This window comes from Sciurus vulgaris (genome assembly GCF_902686455.1).
Source record: "Sciurus vulgaris genome assembly, chromosome: 8".
Taxonomy (NCBI): domain Eukaryota; kingdom Metazoa; phylum Chordata; class Mammalia; order Rodentia; family Sciuridae; genus Sciurus; species Sciurus vulgaris.
The window spans coordinates 143605504-143627903 of record NC_136468.1 but is presented as its reverse complement, the minus strand read 5'-3'; the positions used below and the strand labels follow the sequence as shown (position 1 = coordinate 143627903).

The 22400-nt window shown below is 63.6% G+C and overlaps 2 protein-coding genes across 4 annotated transcripts in view; one reads left to right on the top strand and one right to left on the bottom strand.

Annotated features, from left to right (window-relative positions):
* The window catches only part of TPCN1 (two pore segment channel 1), a 52240-nt gene extending 51476 nt beyond the window's left edge, over positions 1-764 (top strand). For all 3 annotated transcript variants that reach the window (XM_079151577.1, XM_079151576.1, XM_079151578.1), the window contains one exon: positions 521-764. In XM_079151577.1, coding sequence (XP_079007703.1) covers positions 521-640 — 120 coding nt within the window. In that variant the 3' untranslated portion in view covers positions 641-764. The remainder of the gene's footprint in view (positions 1-520) is intronic.
* A 2151-nt stretch (positions 765-2915) lies between these two features.
* Positions 2916-22146, bottom strand: SLC8B1 (solute carrier family 8 member B1; the record flags this gene model as incomplete). Its single annotated transcript, XM_079151588.1, is given in 15 exon segments — positions 2916-3585; positions 5249-5316; positions 6432-6512; positions 7080-7233; positions 8706-8827; positions 10688-10829; positions 12254-12384; positions 12589-12648; positions 13856-13963; positions 14539-14706; positions 14780-14892; positions 15184-15236; positions 15314-15466; positions 21992-22119; positions 22122-22146. Coding segments are annotated over 15 exon segments (1704 nt in total). The 3' UTR covers positions 2916-3387.
* Positions 22147-22400: the final 254 nt, after the last annotated feature.

Here is a 22400-nt window from a genome sequence, read left to right as displayed (position 1 = left end):
TACCCAAGGGCCCCAGGTCCCAAAAAATTGACCCGGGGGCCAAGCTGCTTCTCCAGAAGGCCTCCCACCCCGTTGGAGGGTGGCGGTAGTATCACGGCAGTTAGAAGAGACCTCAGCTTGGCACAGCATCTGAGCCCGGGCTTTCTTGGGTATAAAATGGGGACACACTTCTGCCAAGCTCCAAAGGGGTAACAGGGGGCTCCCTTGGTGAACACCAAAGATGCTGTGCACAGGTCACAGGCGAGCCCTGTGCCTGCAGGGACCCGGGGTGGTGACTGTGCCGGGCATGTCACCAGCAGGGCGCCCACCTCTGTGCACAGAGAAGAGGCTGCACCGCCCCCTTGGGGCAGGGTGGCATCCCAGAACCCGCATGTGCCGGGCAGGCGGGGATTCAGCCCGGGGTGGGCCAGCAGCTGAGCCCCGCTGTCCGCGTACTTGGCTGCCCCTGGGTCGGGGCAGGGCTGGGACAGGGGCATGCGGTGGCGGGAGGGTGGCCCTCAGCGCCCCTGCATCTCTCCAGGAGTGGTACGAGGAGCACGCCCGGGAGCAGGAGAAACTGCGGCAGCAGCTGGGCAGCGTCACCGTCCCCTCTGCCCCACCACCCCCAGGCAGCCGCCAGCGCTCCCAGACCGTCACCTAGCCCCAGCCCGCAAAGCTGCCTCTTTCTTCTATGCAATGATACCACAGTACTACCTACTACGCACGCGCCGGGACGTTGTGGGGACGCGCTGTCCGGCTCGTGCACACACCTACATGGGGGAAGACGGAGGTCGCAGGCAGCCACCCGCCTGGCTCCCTTAGCGCCAGTGCCGGCTCGCAGAAGGCATCAGTCGCCACCCAGCTCTGGGCCGTGGGGAGCTACAGAAGCCCCTTCACAAGAAGACCCCTCGACTCGAGCCTGCCACCTCTGCAGGGCTGGCCTGCCTCCGCTGCTCTTGCAGGCAGGCCCGTCCCTGCCTGCGTCCCCACTGACTCCCCACGGCTCTGTCGCAAGCACCCGTGTCGGCTTTAGGGACAAAACCACTTAGGAAGGAAGGAACCCAAGTGCCCGGGTGGTGTTTCCCTAGTGATGCCACGTCCCCTCTGGGGGGACCCGTGCCCAGGACGGGGAGAGCCAGGGGGGGCTGCGGTTGCGCCTGAGGGCAGCTCTCAGGTGCAGGGCCAGCTCCTGAAGGGCCTTCTGCAGTCCCTGTCCTTGCAATTCACTTGTTCAGGTAAAGGACGTCTGCAAGGACGACCTGCGCCATGGACAGCGGCCTGCGCCGTGGACAGCGGCGTCCCTCACAGCCTGCATCCATGCTCTGGGCTGCAGCGGGGCGCTCAGGGGCGAGCAGCTGCAGCCCGGCCCAACCCCTCCATGCCTGGGCCGCTGCCCTCTGTGGCTCTGGGGCCAGAGGCGCTTGGCCTGACCTCGGTTGGTGCAGGAGTTTGGGCAGCGCTCCTTAGCCGGATTCCCCGTGGCCCTGGCGTCCCCGGGTGTCTGAGAGAGGTTGGGTGGCCAAGGAGGCAGAGCAGGGTCAGAGCGAGGGGCTCTGTCCAGCTCTGCTGGCAGGGAGGGTGGAAGGCCAGGGAGCAGGCGCCAGCCTGGCTCTCCAGACACCTCTGCCTCCTGTGGCCTGGGCAGCAGGTGGACAGACGGGGGCCGCAGAGCCCGATCCCAGGGCACAGTGCTGCCCCACCCCAGGGCCACGCTGCCTGGTAGCAGCCCCCCTGCTGCCCGAGGAGCGGGTGGCCTCACTTTTGAAGCACAGCCCTTTGGGGAGCAGGGAGTCCTTGAGAATCAGGGTTCCCAGGGGTAGACAGGAGACCACGCTGCCCTCGTCACCTTCGGAGGCCATCGGCCACGCAGGGGCTCAGCAGGGGGCCCGGGCCACACCCTTCTCTCCAGAGAAGGAACTTTATTTGCACAACTGGGTGCCTTTCAGCCTTTGTGTATTAGAATGGGCTTTTGGAAGCAGGGGGAGGGGCAGCTTCTAGAGGGCAGGGGGCTTCTGACCTGAGTGTCCAGGGCTCACTCTAGTCCCTTCCTCTACCCCAGGGGCTGCAGGCTTGGGAGGTCACCAGGGGAGCCGAGGCCCCAAGAAGGAGGCCGGTTCAGGACGGGCGGGGCCTGACCCTGTCCAGCCCCCAGACATGCAAGATGTGCTGTCGGGTGGCAGTGCCCTCACCCGGACACAGGGCCACCTGTGGTCCCATCAAGCTGACCCTCAAGCTTGCCTGCCGAGCAGGGAACAGTTTTCAGCCAAGCTATGAACCCTGAGTGCCCTGGGACTCCATAGCTCAGATGCCTTCCTCACCCATCGCAGCTGAAGGGGACTGGGTGGCACTTGCTGCTGGCCAGGTCACAGCCTGGCAGGGTGGCAATGGCACTGTGCGCCCTCCCCAGCGAGGTGGTGGCACTTGGGGAGGCCACCGCCGGGCCCTCCTGGCTTTTCCCCACCAGCCTTACTCCACACCACGCAGACAATCATTTTGTAGGGACGGCGGGTGGCACCTGGTTTTGTACGTCGGCGATTTGTTACCTAGAAACCACTGCGTCTCTGGATTTCTGGCATATTAATAAAAGAGCCTCTGCTTTGTAAACGGGCTGCTGCCTGGTGACTTCCGGTTTCTGCGGGCAGGGGAGAGAGCAGAGGTCCCTCTGGGGCCCTTCCGGACGCCCCTCGCCTCACCCGTCTTGCCAAGGAGCGGGGCATCAACCAGTCCCTCCTGCCCGGTGTGGAGGAACAGGTGCGCCTGAGCATGCTGCTTTCAGGAAACACCTGAAATCTTAACCCTGGGCGGTTTCTTGTTGTTTAATTTGGAAAAAGGACAGCAGAGTCTCTTCGCGAACAGCAGAAGCCAGCAGGCAAACAAGCCACTCCCTGGAAAGGCAGGGTCGCCGCCACAGCAAGGAGGCCCCAGGCCGCACCGCTGGGAAGCGGGAGCCCCGGTTCCCAGGTCTTGAGCCCTCCATGGCGGCCGGCAGGTGGTGGAGCCTCTGGGCCCAGCCGCGGTGTTAGGTTGAGGTCACCTGGTTCTTCTGGCGTTCATGACCCGGCCGCTGGAAAGCTGGACTCGGGCACGACCCACAGGCCACCTTGCTGGGCCCACACGCCAGGCTCACCAGCCATCACCTGGGCCACCTGGTTCTTTGACCCTGAAGAGAAGGTGCCACCTCCTCCGCCCAGGCCCGGCCCTTCTTTCTCATGGGGCCGCTGGGGTCACACAGGAGGTCCAGCTTCCGCCTGGCTCAGGCCTCAGCAAAGCCGTTCCCCAGAGGGCCAGCGACTGGACTTGGCTGGTCTGCTCTGGCAGCAAGCGCCACTGTGGAGCTGCCCACTCCAGTTCCAGCAGGAGGCTGCAGGGGCCCCCACGGTGCCACCCTCACACCAAAGGCGGCTTTGGTCAGGTACTGTTCAAGTGAATCACTCCAAACTCAGTGAGCAAGGCCACCACCAGGAAGCTCAGGTAGAAGAGCAGCAGGCCCAAGCCGTAGACTCTGCCGAGCTGGAAACACTGCAGGGGGACCGAGACCAGGGAGAGGACCAGGCTGAGGCCCAGGGCGCTGGCCAGCACCCACACCAGCAGTCCGCCCGGCTCCAGCTGCGGGGAGAAGGGGGGAGCCTGGTCAGCGCGTGTCCCGCCCCCACTGCCGCCCGCAGCCACGTCTCAGCGATCACCCCAGGTCCATCCACCAGGGACTGGCTGCCAGCAGCGCCTGGGCCTCCCTGTGGGAGGGCAGAGCCCATCCCAGACCCAGACGCGACCCCAGCGGCAGCAGAGGAAGGGACACAAGCACCGGCTGCTTTGACCCGACCGCAGTCCTTTCTGGTGGGTGCTGGTCGACTGTTTGGCAGATGAGGAGGCGAAGGCTCCGAGCCCGCCACGTAGCGAGATTCCATCTCAAAGTAAGTGAGCCAGGCACAGTGACCTCGCTGCTAATGCTGGCTACTCGGGAGGCTGCGGCTGGAGGATGGCAAGCTCGAGGCCAGCCTGGGCAACGTAGCAAGACCGTGTCTAAAATAGCCTGCTCGCCTAGAATGCGATCAAAATTCTTTTAAAAGAGCAGCTTGTGTTTTCACCTGGCAGTCGCTGTGGACACTGCCTAGCTTGATGTCTCTCGTCCCGTGTGACTTACGGCACACACGAGAAAGGGGTGTGAGGGGCCGTAGCCACAGCTTAGAATCCACGACGAAAAGGGACCCCTTAAGTCTGCGAAGAACGTGAACACACGTACGCACGCGCAGAGCAAGTTCCCAAGCCCTCCCAGCGGCCGGCCGGCGGGCGTGCAGCATGAAGGCCGCTGAGGGCCATCAGCAGCGGGCTCTGCAGGAGCCATGGCTTTCAGAGACTCGGTGGGTGGCTCGTCTCCACCAGCCACACCAGCATCGGCCTCCCAGCCTTCTCAGTGCTCCCCGAGGGCTTGAAACCAGCCCGGGCCATCCGCCCGCAGCTCTTCCTGGTGGCCTGATTGCAAGTCCCGGAACCCAGTCGGTGGCAGCTGGGGTGGATCTGCCCGCTGGCTTCCGCTGGCCCAGGCCTCACCGTCCAGCGGCTGCCCTTGGGCCCTGCTCTTCTAGAACTTGGACGGCCTGCCGCGGGAGGCTCCTGCCTCACCGTGCTTTCTGCCCCCGCCCGGCCCGTGTCGGAGGTCCCGCCGTCCGTAGGAACCTTGGTATGTCCTGCATCTGTCCTGGGGGCGGGGAGAAGTTGCAGCTTCCGGGCTGCAGGGTGGCCAGGGCAGAGCTGTGCTTAGCATGCACAGGTCCCGGCCAGTGCCCAGCGCCCTCATGCAGATTCCCTGCACAGGAGGTCAGGTCTCATGCCCCAGGAAATCCTGAGGGACCTGCGAGGACCCCCACCGTCCCTGTGCCTTTTCAACCTTCCTGCGGGCAGCACTGGGATCTTACCCCATTCAGGAAGCCTGGAGGGGGTCACCACCCCATTTTACAGGTAGGGAAGCTCAGGCACAGAGATGTCCTACCTCACGCAAAGTCACACAGCAAGAGACTTTGGTGATGGACCTGGGCCTGAGGGGGCAGGGGCCCGGGCCGCACAGGCGCCTCCCTCTCCTGCTCTGAATCTTAGCTGCTTTGTCGATTTGCAAGGAACACGTGTTTTTCAACTCATGCAAAATATTCCCAAATCAGATTTGTCAGGAGTTCAGACAAGCCTCTTCCCGGGAAGTGGAAGTTTCTGAGGTGTGAACGTCCCCGCCCCTCGTGGGGCGCCTCCTCCCGCCTGTCACCTCCCCTGCCCCACTCACCTCCACCTCCGGGGCGTGGCTCCGGGCGATCTGCAGCAGGCAGCCCAGCCCCACTCCCACCAGGATGTCTGCAGCCCAGCTCAGGAAGCTCCACAGGCAGTGGCCACAGCCCGCTCCCGCCCTCCGGCTGGGCTCCACCTGGACCCGGGTGCAGGGCCAGAATGAGCCCCGCCTGATCACCTATGCCCACTGCCCACATCCGAAAAGCCCCCATGGGAAGGGCTGGGCTCCAGTTAGTGCCTGGAAGAGGGTGACGCTGAGCGAGTTTCGCACTCAGTCCTCGGGGACCGATGAGGGGTCAGAAGTGCTTGGCACCGTGAGCGCCCACAGATGGGGCCAGGGAAGTCAGGCGAGGTGGGGCCACTGCCCACAGTCCCCTGGGGAACCAGCAGGGCACGTGGGTGGGGCCATCTCCAGGGATCGTTCTGGAACCTCCTCCCCACCCCACCTGGCAGGCCAGGAGAGGTCCCCACCCCAAACCCAGCCTCTGGGTCCCTGCCCGGCCAGGTACCACGGATGCGCTGTGCACACGCCCTCGTCCCCGCCAGGTGCTGGCACTGCCCCGGCCGCTCTGCCACGACCTCCACCTTCAGTCCAAATGCCGCCCCTCTGATGGCGCCGGGATCGAACCCAGGCCTCACGCGGGCTGGGCAGCGCTGCACCACCCCGCTGCCCCGCCAGCCCCACCCCAAGGGCATGTAAAGAGACCCCCGGGGCAGAGGGCAGTGGGCGGGGACGGAGCAGGCAGGCCACACCTGGCACCTGGTGGCACTGGGACCAGACCAGGACTAGCTGGGCTCAACGCTCTCGGGCTGGAGCAAGGCCGGTGGCAGAGGCTCGCCTGGTGCACAGGCCCAGGTTTGCTCCCCAGCACCCGCCAGAAAGAAGGGCAGCCGGGAGGAGAGCCAGTCTTCCCAGGAGGACCAGGCTTGAGAAGGGCAGCCCTGGGCCCGAGCTGGCCCGCCTGCTTCACGACCAGCTTTTACTGAACAGAGCCAGGCCCGGGGCTGCGCAGCTCAAGCTCACTCCTGCTCCGCAGGGAAACCACCGGCCCACCAGCCCACAGAGCCACCGCAGGGAGCTGGGGCCCCAGCAGCCACTCCACAGTCCCAGCAGGGCACAGGGCCACCCGTGCCCTCGGGCTCCCACCCAGCGCCAGCCCAGCACAGCCCCTGAAGGATACTGAAGATGATGCCCCCAAAACAGGCCGAGAAGGCCATCCGCGGGTAGCCCTGGCGGGCCAGCGTGAAGTCTGCGAAGGCGTCTGCAGGGAAACAGGGTCTTGAGTGGCAGGTGGCCCCGCAGTCAGCAGACACGGGGCCCCGGCGTCCTGACAGGTGTCTCCTGCATTCTTTCCACCCCAGCCTCCCAGCGGGACTGCCTCGGGTGTGGGATGATGCGCTGCCACCACCGACTCACCCAAGCCCACCTGCTGCTGGCACACTGCACCCCTTCGTGAATTAGGGAACGCTGCCCAGAGAGCTAAGTGAGGGAGGCCTAGGTTTAGGCCACTGGGTGCTCCGATGCAGTGCATAACCTGGTCAACCATACCTGGCTGCTGTAGCTATACTAAGCATGGTTGGCCGCAGTGGGCACCATGTCCCGCCTGAACTCCAAGAAGCCACCACGTGTCCAGGCATCAGAGATTGGGGAAGAGGCCCATTTGGCAGTTCAGGCCACCTCACCCCAATGCCCCAGGTCGGTCACTCCAAAACATCTCCGGCACCGTGCACGTGCTGGAGACGGACACCCTGACCGTATGCAGCTCTGGCCGGGGCAGTGAGGAGCCACGAGGGCCTGTGCTCTCCCCAGGACCCAGCCCGCTGATCACCTCCGATGCTGTTCCCCCAGGCCAGTAGCGTGAGCCCCAGGACCGTGTTGCTCAGCCGGAAGACCACGCCCAGGGACCTCAGGATGTTCACCACCTCCGTGGCAGCCGCGTTGATCCAGAGGGCGCTGGTCAGGAAGCCCAGGAAAGCAAAGAGCTGTGGAGGAGATGGCCCGACAGGGATGTGGCCCTGGCTCCTCAGCTGTGGAGCCAGACAACAGCGCCGCCCCCACGAGTCCAGGGCAGAGGGAGGTCACAAACGCAGCCCGTGCCCCGTGGGGCAGGGCTCGCCCGTTAGCCCCTCGCCTTTGGGGGAAAGTGTCCCAGCGTCCATCGAACGCCAGCCATCACCTCAAGCCCACCCCACCCCCGCCCACCCCCACCCCACGCTGGTCTGCGTCCTGTCTGTGGATCTGCCGTCGTGGACACAGCGTGAGTGGAGCAGTACAATCTGCATCCTCCGCAACGGTCTCCTTCCCCTTCCAGGGACGTGTTCAAGGTGTGTCCACGTCGCAGGCTGAGCCAGGACAAAAACGGCAGCAGCCGGGCGCGGCGGTGCACACCTGTGATCCCAGCTACTTGGGAGGCTGAGGCAGGAGGATGGCAAGCTGGAGGCCAGCCCGGGCGATGGAGCCAGGCCCCGTCTCGATGGTAGAGCACTTGTCTAGCAAGCACGAGGCCCTGGGTCCACCCCAGGACCAGAAAAAAAGGCCACATTTTTATCAATGAATATAAAAGATGAAAAATTTTTAGTAATTTTTTTTCTGGTGCTGGGGACCGATCCCAGGCCTCATGCATGCTAGGCAAGCGCTCTGCACCAAGCTACCCACAGTCTGAACCTGGACAAACCGCCTAAGGGTCCTAGCCAGCCCGCAGACTGGGGAGAATGGAAGGGGCGCCCACAGAGCGCCCGGGCCTCGTCCTGGACGCAGGTGCTTCCTCGCCAGTCCGGGGACAGACGGGCACGTCCTCAAGAATCAAACACAGCTGCCATTGCCCCGGCAACGCCACCCCAGCAACGCACCCAGAGGAAAGGCAAGTGAGCATCCGCACAGAAGCTCCCACCCGAGGCTGGCGGCCTCCCGAGGCTGGTGGCCTCGCTCTCACGACAGACAGGAAGCGGAAGAGACCCGTGCACACAGCAGCGGTGGACGGACACAGACTGGCATGTTCACAGGACGGAGGGGGACGAAGCAGGCACCCCGGCTGCCCAGGGACAGCGCGCGATCAGAGCACACGCTGCGGCACAAGACGCGTGTCCACGGATGCGGCCAGGGGAGGTGAATCCGCGCCCGGTGAGCCCTGGGTGCCAGAGGCGGGGGGATGCACCACTCTGTGGGGCTCAGCGTTGCCCCTGGGACGCAGATGTCCTGAACTGACCATGGCCACGGCGGCCCCGCCCCCGGGGACACACGGACACCATGGCGGCTGGCAGGGGACTGTGCGGCACGGGAATCGCTCCTCCTAAACCAGAGACCCTGCCACCAAGTACCCTGAACAGGGACAGAAGCCCGCGTTCCCGTCACGGGGGAAAGTGGTCGCTGGCCAACTGCTGGGGACACCAGCTGGCCACCGTCTGCCCCAGAGACCGCAGCGCCCCTCGCCCAGCCGGGGGACCCGGAGTCTTACACAGTGGAGCCTGGGGGGCCGCCCGCTGGTGGTGGCGAAGAAGGTCACGGAGGCCACGGCTGTGCCGGCGATCACCACCACGGCCCAGACCGGCAGGAGGCCGCCTATCTGGTAGGTGCCATCTGCGGGCGAGAGTAGCGCTGGGACTCCCGCGGGCCCGGGTCCCAAGCCTGCCCCCAAGCTGGTCAAGAGACCAACCGCCTGGCCAGACCCGGAAGGCCCAGTCGACCGCCGGCCCTGCCCGCCTCCTTGCGGGCATCGCTGATCCGCCCACGCCCGGCCCTGCAGCACCAGTGGGTGGGCCTCACTCGGCCGCAGACCCAGCCCCACCTCTGCCCTCCCATCAGCCAGCGGGACCGTCCCGCGCCCTCGAGTCAAAGCACTACGGGCACCCTTCCAGCGGGAAGAGCACCCCAGAATCTGCACACTGCCCGTCCTCCACCGCAGGGAGGCAGCAGTTCCAAGTCCAGACACTTCCAGACCGTCTGGTCCCGTCTGGAGTCTAGCTCTCGGCTCGCACGTCCAGGGGGCGTAAGAACCAAGAGGGGCTAAATTCACAAAGGATGCGACAGGTGATTGACAGGGGTCATTGGCCAGTGTCTGCTGGTGCTGGTTTCGGCCTGGGCCACCTGGCTAAGCCCATGCGGGGGACGGGAGAGGGTGGCCGGGACGGGGGGCCAGGGAGTGAGGGGCAGCGGGGCCAGAGTGAGGCCCCCGAAGAGGGAGGAGCCAAGGTGAGGCCGGGAGGGCCTCCAGCCAGGGCCAGGGACAGGCTCCCTGCGAGGCACCAGAGGAGAGGCCATGGCAACTGGGAAGCGGCACCTCAGAGCTGGCCTTTGCCCGTGGGACGGCCACACTGGCTGCATGGGCGCAGGAGGGCGGGACAGAGCGCCCAGGAGAAACCGCCTCTCGCGAGGCCCTCTCCGCTCCCCGCCCGCCCGCGTCTCCCAGCGCCGCGAGGCCCGGCTGGACAAAGGAAGTGGGCCAGCGGCCCAGAGCCGGCAGGGGGACCCAACCAGGCACGTCGGTCCACTGCCTTTGCTTCTGCAGGACCATGAATTTCCCAGACACGAGGCCCATTTCCTGCTGACACAGGATGTGGCTTCCTCCTCGGTAAATGGTCTTTACGTGAAAGGCGTCCATGGTGGGGACTAAGGAGGCAGCAGCGGAGCGGCCTGTGAAGGCCAGGGAGGCCCATGCGCTCGGTGGTGCAGCCCAGCTGCCCGCACCCGGGTCGGATCCCCAGCTGCCACCAGAGCACAAATCCACGGGCTGGGAAGTCAGTCCCTGGACAGGGCAGGCGCCCGGCTCAGCTGGAGCCAAGGTGGACAGAGGCTCCAGGGTCACCTCGTGTCCTCCCCTCCTAGCCCCCTAGGAGGATAATGGAGGGGAACGGGCAGCATGAGACACTGAAGTTAGACAACAGGAAGGAACCTGGAGGGCGAGTTAGAGGATGTCTGACCAGCCCAGGCGCCTCCTGGGCCTGAGCCAGGCAGAACGGATACGGCTGCTCGGGGCCAGGCGGGGACCAGCAGATGACACAGGCCAGGACAGACCCGAGCCCGGCCTGGTCACCCCGGGCGATGGAGGGCACTGGGCAGGGCGTTTGGACCCGTGGGCCCTGGGCCCCCTTCTTGGCGCTGGTCAGCCTGGCCTTCGTGGCCCAGATCTCGAGGAGCCCAAATCTGAATGCGACGTGAGGTCACAAATGTCCTTGTTGACTGACTGACGTTCTGCGGTGCTGGCACCTGGGGCCTCCCACTGGCCGCCGTGCTCTGGCCACTGAGCCCACCCAGCCCTCCTCGCTCAGAAGGCAGGCAGACAAGTCGGGGCAGCCATGTGCAGCCGACAGGACTGGACCAGCTGAAGGTCCCTGGACAAACGTCCAGGCTGGGGTTGCTGGCGGCCTGGGCACAGGGGGATCCTGCTGCCCCCAGGCTGGGAAGAAAGCTTGGGATGAGGCCCAGGGGTGGGACACTCACAGGCCCCCGACTGCAGGGTCAGGGCCAGGACCAGGGGGCTGACGGCCAGCTGCAGGCAGTTCAGGGGCCGCTTCCAGTTCCGGTCATCCCTGTCCGGGTCCACGACGGGCACAGTGAGGAGCAGCAGGAACTCCACGGGCAGCTGCCAAGTGGGCAAGGGAGGGCGGTGTCAGTGGAGAGGCCGAGTCCCCACCAGCCACACATGGAGCTCAGCAGCCTCGGAACATGACCCCATGCAAAAGCACCCTTGGGGCAGCTGGCTGGACATGGGCAGTTCCCATGGTGGTGCACTGAGGAAGTGAAGATGGCCAAGTAGATTCTCATGCAGTTCTGAGGCAGAGGGTCCACGACCCAGGGGTCAGCAGGACTGTGTTCCTTCTGGAAGCTCCAGGGGACATAGGTCTCCCTCTCCAGCTTCCACGGACCCCTGCCTCCTGAGCCCTGGTCTCACACCATCCCAACCCTCCTGAGTCCTCTGACGTGCACCTTCTGCCTCCTCCCTCCTGGTGAGGACCCTGTGATCCCACTGGGCCTGCCCAGGAAGTCCAGAGAGGCTCCCCCTCTCCAGGCCCTGGTCACGCCACCAGGCTCTCCGTCCCATCAGGCAGCACACCACGGGCTCTGGGGACTAGGCCTGGACGTCTTCAGGGCTGTCATTCACCCTAGCGAAGCTCCTCAAGTGCTCCTGACAAGCAGCACAGGGCAGGAACCCTACGTGACGCAGAAACAGGCCCAGAGAGGGCAAGGAGCTCCTCGAAAGCCACGCGGCGGGGACACCGACCAGCTCTGGCAGCCCTGGGTGCCTGGCCATCTCGGAGCTAGTGACAAACACGGGGTGCCCGCGCCACTCCAGGCCCTGCACCCGGCCCTCCGCACATACCCGCTGGGGCCAGAGTGGCTGAGCAGAGGCTCTGCTGGCACAGCTTGTCTCGACCTCTCCCACTGAGGAAAGGACACGCCCCAGGTGTCCCCTGGCCCCAGAATGAGCCCCAGGGCAGACCTGACCCCAGACAATCTGGAGCAATAGCCCTTGTCCACCTATAGCCCACGAAGACAGAAAATATCGTCACTGCAAGCGGGTGAGATTTGGGGAGTGAGATTTGCGGGCTGCTTGTTATGCAGCATCGGCGTGGCAGTAACTTGCTGCTACACCCTCTGCAGAGGAAAGGCACACCATCGTCATGCCCATTCACAGGGGAGGGAACCGAGGCTCGGGAGCACGGTGACTTGCCCGTCGTCTTGATGCACCTGGAGCCGCCATGGGGCACAGCAAGAGCTCACCACCTGCCCCCGGAACTGAGCAGCCTGAAACACCCGCTAGGCTGCCTGGTTACCTCCAGGAGGTCATGGGCTGCGAGGCACCACGCCTGCCCAGCCCTGGTCCTCACCCGGAGGGTCCCTCCTCTCTGTCCCCAGGCAGATGTGCTCCTTCCACAGAGGGCAGTGCCCAGGTCATGCTGCTGGCCGGGCTCCGTGACCTGGTCTCCCCGTCTGGTCTCAGCAGGCCCAGGGCCACCCCAGGCTGGCGCGAGGTGGGACCACTGTGCCACCCCTGTCCCCAGGCACCTTGAACAGCTTGAGGGCCCTCCAGGACGCGGACTTGCTTCTCCAGGTCCTGCAGTCCAGGGGGTTCAGGGCGCGGGCCAGGGAGCGAGCTGTACTCTCCTCCTGGTCCAGCAGTGGCCGGAACTCGTCGCCTGCATTGTGAGGCAGGGCAGGAGTGGCCGCGGCCAGCTCTGCCTCCAGGAGGCCCTGTCCCCTCCGTCCCCCCTGTCCTCCCCACGGCTGGCTGAGGGTGGCCCAGCCTGGCGCAGATGGTTGTCTTGGGCCGAGGCTCGGCCTGCCCACACCCCGTCTTGACCAGCTGCCCACCCCCAGGCTGGGCCAGGGTGCTGGCTCACCGAAGTCACAGCTGTTGGTGCTGGAGGACACGGGGTCCTCCTCCGAGTCAGACAGCATCTCTGCGGGAGGCAGGGCGCTTACCAGAGCTGGGCCTAGAGCCCCGGCCCTGGCTCACGCTGGGAGGACACCGGCCAGGCGTCCGAAGGGAGCGAGGGTCAGGCCCTGCCTCTCTTTCTTGGTGCTGGGGCGTGACCAGGGCCCTGCGCGTGCCACCGAGCTCAGCCGCCTCTGCTGCGGGCTCCTCAGTGTCTCAGGCCTGCTCTGGATTATTCCACGGCCAGGGCCCCTCATCCCCAAGACTGCCTGTGCAAGGACAGGCCACTGGCGCTACGCCTACCACGGCCCTCCCGGGACACATGCGGACATTAGCGACTTCAGTCCCGCTTTCTGGAGCGTAGGGAACCCAGGCTGTTTTCTCAACCAGTCTGGAACTTTTCTCAAGAGCCTTCTGGACTCTTCCAGGCCTGGCACGTGGAGAGCAGCCCGGAAGGAAGATGCAGCTCGAGCTGCGGTCTGGCCCTGAGTCCCCTCTCCCGCCTCCTCCCCTCGGCGCCCAGCCCGGTGCGCTAGGTTGGGTCTAAGGAAAGCCAGGGCGACACCTGCTGGGCTCAGGTGGCAGAGGGGAGAGGAGAGGAAGCAATCTGGGTAGACTTCCTGCAGGAGGAGTTGCCAGCACCTGCTTTGTGCCAGTGGCGTCCCGTCCCTGGCAGCTCACAGACACAAGTGGACAACAGGACAGTCCTGGGCTCCCCGCTGTCACTCTGGCACTGCGGTAAGGGAGCAGCCTCTGGGGTCTGAGTCTGAGGCCTCTGCAGTTCCTTGGCCCGGGCAGGGCGTGGGCCCTGAGTCTGCTTCCTTACCAATAGAAGGGCAAGGGGCGAGGCGGCAGGCGCCCGGGACCCCAGCGCCCGGGAGCTCTGCGAGGCACGGGCGAGCCGTGCGTCTGTCTGCACGTGTGCTGTGGGTTCGCGCGTCTGCGTGTGGGCTGCATGCCGGCATGCGTGTGCCTGGACTTGGGTACACGGCTGTGTCTGGATTCTACCCAAGGGCAGCGTGGGGCACCCGGGCATGTGGGTAGTGACGTCCCAAGAGGACGGCTCTGGCATGGCGGGGACAGGGCACCTGGACAGCCTAGGAGGCTCTGGGAACCGAGCCCGCACAGAGAGGGGCCTTGGCAGGAGGAGAGGGGCCATGGCCCCAAGGAACGCGGGGTGGCCCTGAAGGGCACGAGGCTCCCGTCCCCCTGGTCCTCTCCTGGGGACTCACCTGGTGTCCCCGGCAGGGAGCAGACCAGGGATTTTCTCCGCTGCCACCGGTAGATCCAGGTGCAGAGGACGACAGTGACCACGTAGAAGAGGTACAAGCCCAGGTAGCCTGCACACAAGGGGACGCTCAGCAGAGCCACTCTGGCCGCAGGCCACCAGCTAGGGCGGCCGTGTCTGCTCAGCCCTGTCCCCATCTCCCCGAGCCCGGCCCCCTCGCCTCACTGGCCTGTCCTCCCTTCTGTGGGCCTCAGCTGGGCAGTCGGGGAAGGAAGGTCCAGCCCAGAGCGGAGGGCGCGCCCTGCACACCCTGTGTCCAGCCCCAGAGGCCGTGACCCCGACCCCACCCTGGTGGCGCCAGCTCCAGGCCCTGGCCCCAGGGTGAGGCAGCTCGCAGGCTGTGGGCCCCGTGGGCCCCTGACTCGCCACCTGGAGCCGTCTGGAGGACGCGTCTGCGGCCAGGACATGCTGTGCCCCTCGCTGGGAGCGGGGAGCAGGGACACTCCCAACGGCCACTCTGGCCTGCCCCGCGGGCCACTGGAGCCAGTTAGTCCCCGTTTGCCCAAGCCAGCTCCACAGGGCTCCGTTCCTTGGAAATCAAGTCCACCCTCCACCCCGCCAGCCAGCCTCCCGTGTCCCTCTGTCCCTGGGTCTCCTGGCCACCACCCCGGAATGGCCCCTGCTCACCCAGGGCCCACGCCAGCGTGACCCTGCCCAGGTAGAGCGCAGTGAAGGTCAGGAACACGGCCACCATGTAGAAAGCAATGTCCCTGAGGAAGGGCCTGGAGGCGGCCAGGAAGGGGTGCAGGACGGCGATGCCCCCGGCCACCACCGTGGTGACCAGCACGCCTGCACCTGGGGGACAGCAGGCCAGAGCTCAGCCACCCGCCGCCCCCTGCCACCCTCACCCCGCCAGGGCCATGCTCACCAAACAGAGCCCCGATGGCCAGGCCGGCCGTGCGCGGGTCTGAGAAAGCCACCAGGGCGCTGAAGATGTCCGGGGCGCCATTCCCGAAGGCCAGGAAGGTGACGCCATAGGAGTTTGTCAAGGGTCCACGCAGGGCCTTTCCTGCTGCCAGCCCCTGGCCTCCCTCCTTCCGTCCCTCCCGCCAGGTGGCCCACAGCAAAGGATACTGCCACGTTGTGGGACAGCTTGAGGGTGGCAGAGATGGCCCACAGGTTGGGGCAGAAGCTGGAGGGCAGACAGGGTCCCTTTCCACCTGGCCGGCCTGCCCCTCCCCAGGGCCCTGCCCTGCCCTGCCCTGCCCCGCCGCCGGGCCCCGGGTGCCAGCCTCTCGGCCACACTGCAGGCGAGCCCAAGGCCAGACTCACAACTTGGACGCAGTGACTCCCAGAATCAGAAACAGGTAGAGCAGCCAGGATGCCTGGTGGGGAGAGCGGAGGTGGAGCCCGGCCCCTCCATGACCACCGCCCCCTCAGCAGCCGCCCGCCCGGGACTCACGTAGAGGGTGACGGCCAGAGGGAGCAGGCCGGGGGGGAAGTGGCAGAAGAGGCCCTGCAGGTAGTCCAGGTAGCCCCCACCACTGCGGCAGTCGGGGTTGGTCCTGACGAAGTCACAGCGCTCAGAGGCGTTCAGGCTGCTCACGAGGTGACACTGCAGGGGGCGGGTGTCAGGGACAGAGCCCACCTGAGCCGGGAAGGTACCCCCTCAGCCGGTCCCGAGTCCCTCAGGGCCTCGGCTGCCAACTGCAGGCTTTTATTTTTAAAGATAAACTTGTGTTTGAAATTAATGCAAACAATTCAGGCAAACGTATTTGTTTCCAAAGGAAACGATACAAGTGTTTTAAAAAACGCTTTTTGCTGTTTTTCTGCAGTGCTGGGGGTTGAACGGGGTCTGTGCATGCTGGGCAGGTGCCCTGTAGTCCAGCCACAGCCCGTTCGAGGTTTCTGAGCTCCTCCTTCTCATCCGGGTCCCCAGAATCTCTCCCCTCTTCCCAGCAATCCCACCGCGGTCAACTTGGAGCACATCCCTACACACGTCTCTCAGTTCCGTACGTCTGCACACACCCTAGCCATCAGTTTGCTTTGCAGAGATGAGTCCCTTCTAACCTTTCTGTAATTTGCTCAGTGAGCAGCTATGTCAGGTATTTATGGAAAAATGAGACACACGAGTGACTTCAATAGGCCAGGCACAGCATTGCGAGTTTCAAACGGACTTCGCCCAGCTACTCGGGAAGCTGAGGCAGGAGGATCGAGAGTTCAAGGCCAGCCTGGGCAACTCAGTGGGGCCCTCTGTCAAAGTAAGAAAGGGCTGAGGCTGTAGCTCGGGGGTAGAGCACCCTTGGGTTCAATCCCCAGCACTGCAGGAAAACAATAAAAATAAAATAAAATCAATGAAATGGATTTCAATCAATCTGCACAACAATCCTTGAAGACGGTGCAGTCGGGAGGCCCGTTACACAGATGAGGAGACTGAGGCAGACTGCAGTCCCTGCAGCTGGAGGCCTGCGGTGCTGTTTTTGCTTCTTTGTTTTTTCCCCAGAGCTGAAAATTGAATCCAGGGCCCTGCACATGCCAGGCCAGTGCTCTACCACTGGGCCACCCCCCAACCCCCGTTTCATTTATTTTGAGACAAAGTCTCACTAAGTGGCTGAGGCTGGCCTCAAACTCGCGATCCTCCTGCCTCTGCCTCCCGAGCGGCTGGGATGACAGCGTGCGCCACGCGCCAGCTCTGAGCCGCTGGGTCTCGCCATCGCTGGCCCCTGCTCCCCGCCGTCTGTGGTAACTGCGGCACTTTTCCCACCACGGTGATACCCAAGGAGGGCTCCTCCCTCCTGCTGGGCACGTGGGGCGACTCATTTTCCAACGTCCCTGACAGTCCACTCCCTTGCACATGACGCTCCAAGCACACGTGAGGATGCGCTGTCGGAGAGAATTCTAGAAGTAAAAGTGCTGAGTCAGCCTGTCCTCATCTGGGGCCCTCTAGAAGCAACCCAGCGCGAGGCGAGATTTCCAGGATTTCCACATGCCAGGGAGGTGGAGGGGGGCCCTGGGCTCCATCCTCATCACCACGGAAACAAAACCCAACAGGGACCGGGACCAGGAGAAGCCGGACTCCCGGGCACCGTTATCAGGCAGGTAAAGTGGTGCGGCTGCGGGGCAAGCAGTCTGCAGTTCCCTCAGAAAACGGCCCGCGGCTCTCCTGGGTGCACAGTCAGAAGAACTGACCGCACAGTCTCCACGGGGTGTTTCGTAGAAGCCAGTCCAGAGCAGCATTATTTGCAACGGCCCAAAGGTTTGGAAGCAACTTAAGTGTCCACCAGTGAGCCAGGCACTGTGGCCCACGTCTGTCATCCCAGCGGCTCCGGAGGCTGAGGCAGGAGGATCGCCAGTTCAAAGCCAGCCTCAGCAAAAGCGAGGCCCTAAGCAACTCAGCGAGACCCTGGCTCTACATAAAATACAAAATAGGGCTGGGGAGGTGGCCCAGTGGTTGAGTGCCCCTGAGTTCAATCCCCGGTACCCAAAAAGAGTGTCCATCAGTGAACGAGTGGATCAGCCACACGGGTACTTCACACAAGCCTGAAAACACACGGGCACTTCTGATACCTGCCACAACAGGGATGAACCTCGAGGTCACTGTGCTAAGTAAAATAAGCCAGTCACAAAAATACATACTGCTGATTCCACTTCATCAAATTCACAGAGACAGAAAAGTAGTCGAGCGAGGTGGGCACGCCTGTGATCCCAGAGACTCGGGAGGCTGAGGCAGGAGGATTGCAAGTTCAAGGCCAGCCTCAGCAACTTAGCGAGACTGTCTCAAAATAAAATAAACATGATTGGGATGTGGCTCAGTGGTAGAGCGCCCTGGGTTCGATCCCCAGTACCGCAAAAGAAAAAAACTTTTTTTTTTTTTTAAATACACGTGAAATGAACCAAAGGTCAAATGTCCACGTCCCTCAGTGTTTACTGGGCACTGCGCCCCTCATTTCCATCTGCCCCAAACAGCAGAGGGCGGCTGCAGAGGTCATGTGGCCACGAGACGGGAAATATTTACCCTCTGGTCCCGAGTGGAAAGTCTGCCCCCATTGTTCCCGAAAAACGCAGGAAAAGGCAGGTGAGGCCGGACTGCGGCCCAGCGCACTCGCCTCGCACCGGGGCTGCCCGGGGCACCCCCAGCACCCGGGAAAATGCCAGGGCCCCTCGCTCCCCAGCCCACCCTGGCCCCAGCTGGACCGAAAAGTAAGGCCAGCCTCTGTCTTACGGGGGGAGGGTTTCACCTCGCCCCAAGCCCAGACCCCTGGCTCTGCCGGGCCCAGGAACCTCCCAGGGAGATGGGGTCACATGGGGGTTTCTGGCAGGAGAGGGTCCCACTCAGCCCACAGGAGGACCCAGGGTGAGAGTCCAGGGAAGCAGGTGGCTGCCCGGGTCACTTCCTGCCCGGGGAAGAACAGCAGCAGCAGCGATCCTGCGGGGCAGCCTAGCCCCCGGGACGTGACCGGGTGGGAATCCTCCTTGGAATCCTTCTAGATGATTCAGTCCTTCCTCGGGCAAAGAAAGGAGGCTGCCTCCTCTGAACAATGGGACCATGACACCATGATAAGGAACACAGAGGCGACCTAATCAGGCCAGACCAGCAGCGAGCAGGTGTTCAGCGAATAGCGGGCAAGATCATCATCTGGGGGAGGGGCTGGGAACCCAGCTGGGGCCTCAGGCTAAGCCGTCCTTCACCACTGAGCATCACCCTCAGCCCTAAGCTTCTAATTTCTACCTTTTTCTTTCCCTCCCAGTACTGGGATTTGAACCCAGGGGTGCTTTACCACTGAGCCACATTCCCAGCCTATTTATGTTTTGTTTTGAGACAGGGTCTTGCTAAATTGCCAAGGCTGACCTCCAACTTGGGATCCTCCTGCCTCAGCCTCCTGAGTCTCTGAGATGATGGGTCTACACCACCGTACCTCGCTCTCTCTGTCTTTATAAGAAACCTGGGAGGTAACAGGGCACAGTGGCACAGACCTGAAAACCCAGAGACTCAGGAGGCTGAGGCAGGAGGATCACAAGTTCGAGGCCAGCCTGGGCAGCTTTGTGAGACCATGTCTCAAAACAAATAAAAAAAAGGGCTGGGGATGTAGCTCAGTGGAGGAACTCACCCGGACCCACTTCCCAGTACCAAAAGAAAAAAGAAAGAAACCCGAGATGTTGGTACAATCACTTCCACATCACAGGTGAGAATCTGAGGCACAGAGAGGCAAGGCCTTTGGCCCAAGGACTCAGACTCCGCTCGGCCACAGGTCACCAGCCGGAACTGCTGGGGAACTAGCTGCTCTGACCCCACATCCTGCCCTCTCTCCTCCGTGTCTCCTGTCCTCAGGGGCAGCCAGGCGGGATGCAGGGAGATGCTACCACCGTGTTGTTGACAGCAGAATGTGCTAGCAAACCTGGGCCTCCAAACTGGGCCTCCAGGAGGGCATGCCTGCTCCGGCTGGCCATGAAGGCTGCTCGCTCCCCAGGCTGAGTTCAGTTGGCGCCGCTCTGAGTCGGGCTGGAGACTTCCCAGCCTCCTCTCTCCCTTCCCATCCTCTTCCTGGGTCTCTGCCTCAGCCTCAGGGGACTCCAGGGGACACCAGGTTAGGTCAGGGTGGACAGGGCAGGGCTGCACGCCCAATGCCTCAGGGCCTGGCCGATGATGGACACATCTAAAATCAGACCTGCTTGGAACCGCGGTGCGCTGAATTTGTCCCCAGGGCCGTCAGCTCTCCACCCTGTACCAGTAGGGCAGGTGTGGACAACAGGATCGGCTGCTCAGAGTGGGAGGCCTGGGCGGGAGACCCAGCTTTGCAGCTCCCTGTGCCCCTGAAGTCCCTGGGCTTTGGTTCCTTTACCGGTACAGTGGCCAGAGCAGGTGGCCACGTGTCCTTCTGTGTTCTCTGCCCTCGCTTTAGGTCCATGTGGGAATGCAGGCGGCCGAGTCCAGCCTGGTCCCCAAAGAGCCAGAGAATCAAGCAGCCGGGTGGCTGAGGAGACACTTCAAAACTTCCCTAATATGTCAGCCAGCGCTGGGCTTTCATAAGCTGTCCTCCCCGAACGTCCCCAGGAGCCCAGGTCCCTCCTCCTGCAAATGCAGTCAGGAGAGGGAGCGTGGGGTCGCGTGCTGGTGCGAGTGGCATGTGCCGTGTTCCCACAGCAATGGGATCACGGACACTCAAGTTGGCATAGCACGTGAAAGTCACGTGTCAGGAACCACTGAAAAACGGAAAAGCCGTTTTTAGCTCCAGGGTCACGTAAAAGTCAGCAGGGGACTGGACCTGACCCACACGTGGTACTCCTGACCCTTGAAATCAGGCAGCAAATGAAAGAATCCATGTGCTGAGAAAATCGCCCGGCACATAGCTAGTGCTCAGTAAAATCAGCCTCAATTCCAGGCGGAAAAAACGACCTTCTGTGGCGGCCCCTCAGACCTCCAGGGTCACCCCAAACGTGCAGCATTTCGGGCCACCTGACCCCTCGTCCGATCTGTCCTCAGCAAGTTCCCCCCACGCCTCCTCTTTTCCCAGAGACGCTGGTGGTCCAAGACTAGACCGTCCCCCGGCTGCTGGGCCACACTCAGGCCAGCCCGGCCTGAGGGCACTGGGTGGCTCGGCACATCCTATTGCTCCCCCAAGTCCCCAGTCAAGTCAGACTCCTGCCCAAGGCCACTGCCACCCCCTCACCAGCTCGCTGGGCCTGCGCTTCCTGCCCCCACCTCTGCCCCATGCCCACCCTCCCACAGCAACCAGAGGGACCCGCCCCTCCCTCCTGTGCTCCAAAGCCTCCCCTGGCCCCACATGACCCTGTGACAGCTCACGTCTGCCAGGGACCACTCCGTTTCCCACCCCGAGAGGCGGCTGTCAATTTAATAACCACAAACCACTTTCCCGTCTGTGAAATGGGCGTGATTGCGTTTGACTGCTGGGAGTCGGGGCACCAAGGCGCGAGACCTTAGCACGGGTGTCACGCCCTCTCGGCCCCGCCGGAGGAGACCCCAGGCACCATGGCCAGCAGCCCCTGACCTCATTCTGCCGTGGGATCTGCTGCGGCCCCTCCTCTCCCGTGGACACCAGAGTGGAGCGGCACAGGGTCCCTGTCCCCGTCTCTGGCCCAGCTGGCCCCGGGGGCTCTCGCCTCCATCCCCAGGACACATGGGGCCCCCAGGGGCTCCCTCTCCCTCTCTCTCTCTGTCTCTCCCTCCTTCTGTCTCTCTCTCTCTCTCTCTCGCCACTCTGCCCTCCAGCAGGTCCACCAGGATGTCCCACTGTCTGTGCTTCCACTTGGTCCCTGTCCCTCACACCCACACTTGTGCCCCTGGATGACTTGAGCTCCCCACCGATCTCCCTCCCGCCCACTCTCCCCGCTCAACCCGTTCTCTCCACAGCAACCAGAGGTCCCTTGAGCACAAAAACTGGATTTTGACAAAGCCCTCCAGTGGCTATCAAAGCCCTCCAGTGGTCACAAAGTAATTCCCCTCCCCAGTTTCAGTCACGAGGCCTTCCATAATTTGGCAGCTACTGCCTCTGAGTCCTCTTAACACTCTTCCCCTCGCTCATGCTGTTCCAGCCACCCTGGCCTGCTGATCCAGGCACTCGCCCAGCCCGCTCCACCGCGGGGCCTCCGCACGGCCTGTTCCTCTTGCCCTGTGCTCTTCCTCCAGATGCTCCCTCTCCATTCGGGGCTGGGCTCGAAGGTCACTTCCTCATAGAAGCAGTCTGGGGCCACCCAACCTGAAGTCCCTGGACACGCTGGCACCCTCCCCTGAACAGGCAGCACACCACCTGAAAGCTGCAGGGCCACTTCCGCCTGTCTCCGCGAGCAGCCTGTCGGGCAGGGTGGCAGGGATTTTGTCTCTCCTCCCTGTGACCTCCCAGGCTCGGCTCCGTGCCTGGCCCTCGGCAGATGCGCCTCACTGGTCCTGGGATTGAACCCAGGGCTGCTTGACTGCGGAGCCACATCCCCAGCCCTTTACTTTTTATTTTGAGACAGGGTCTCGCTAAGTGGCCGAGGCTGGCTTTGAACTTGCGATCCTCCTGCCTCAGCCTCCGGAGCTGCTGGGATGACAGGCGTGCGCCATTGTGCCCGGCCATAAAACACATCTGTTAACTGAATGCACGTGCCCCTGCCCACCCCAGCTTCCTGCCGGGATACTCACATCTGCCACGGGGGTCTGGTTCACAGCTGAACCCGGAAATGGGGGGCTGGTGTGGGTCCCCGTGGACGGGCCCCAGGCCCCGGACACGGTCTCCACCATCAGGAGCACAGAGAGCCGTCTCAGCACCCCGTGAGCCCCAGCCATCTGCTGGCCATCGACTCCACAGCGCCTGAGCCCCCTCCACTTCCTCTTTTGTAGGAGGTCAGTTCCAAATGGCAGGCTCTCCAGCAGCCTGTGGGGAGGGAGTGACAGGAGGGGACAGCGTCACCCAAGATCCCAGGACACAGCAGGAGGGGCCCAAGACCTTCTCAGCTAAGGTGCTGCCTCCCTCCCTCCCTCCCCTCCCCAACCACAGCGCAGAAGGAGCTCGGTTAGAGGAGGCGGGGCCCTGCCCATGTGGCACGCAGGT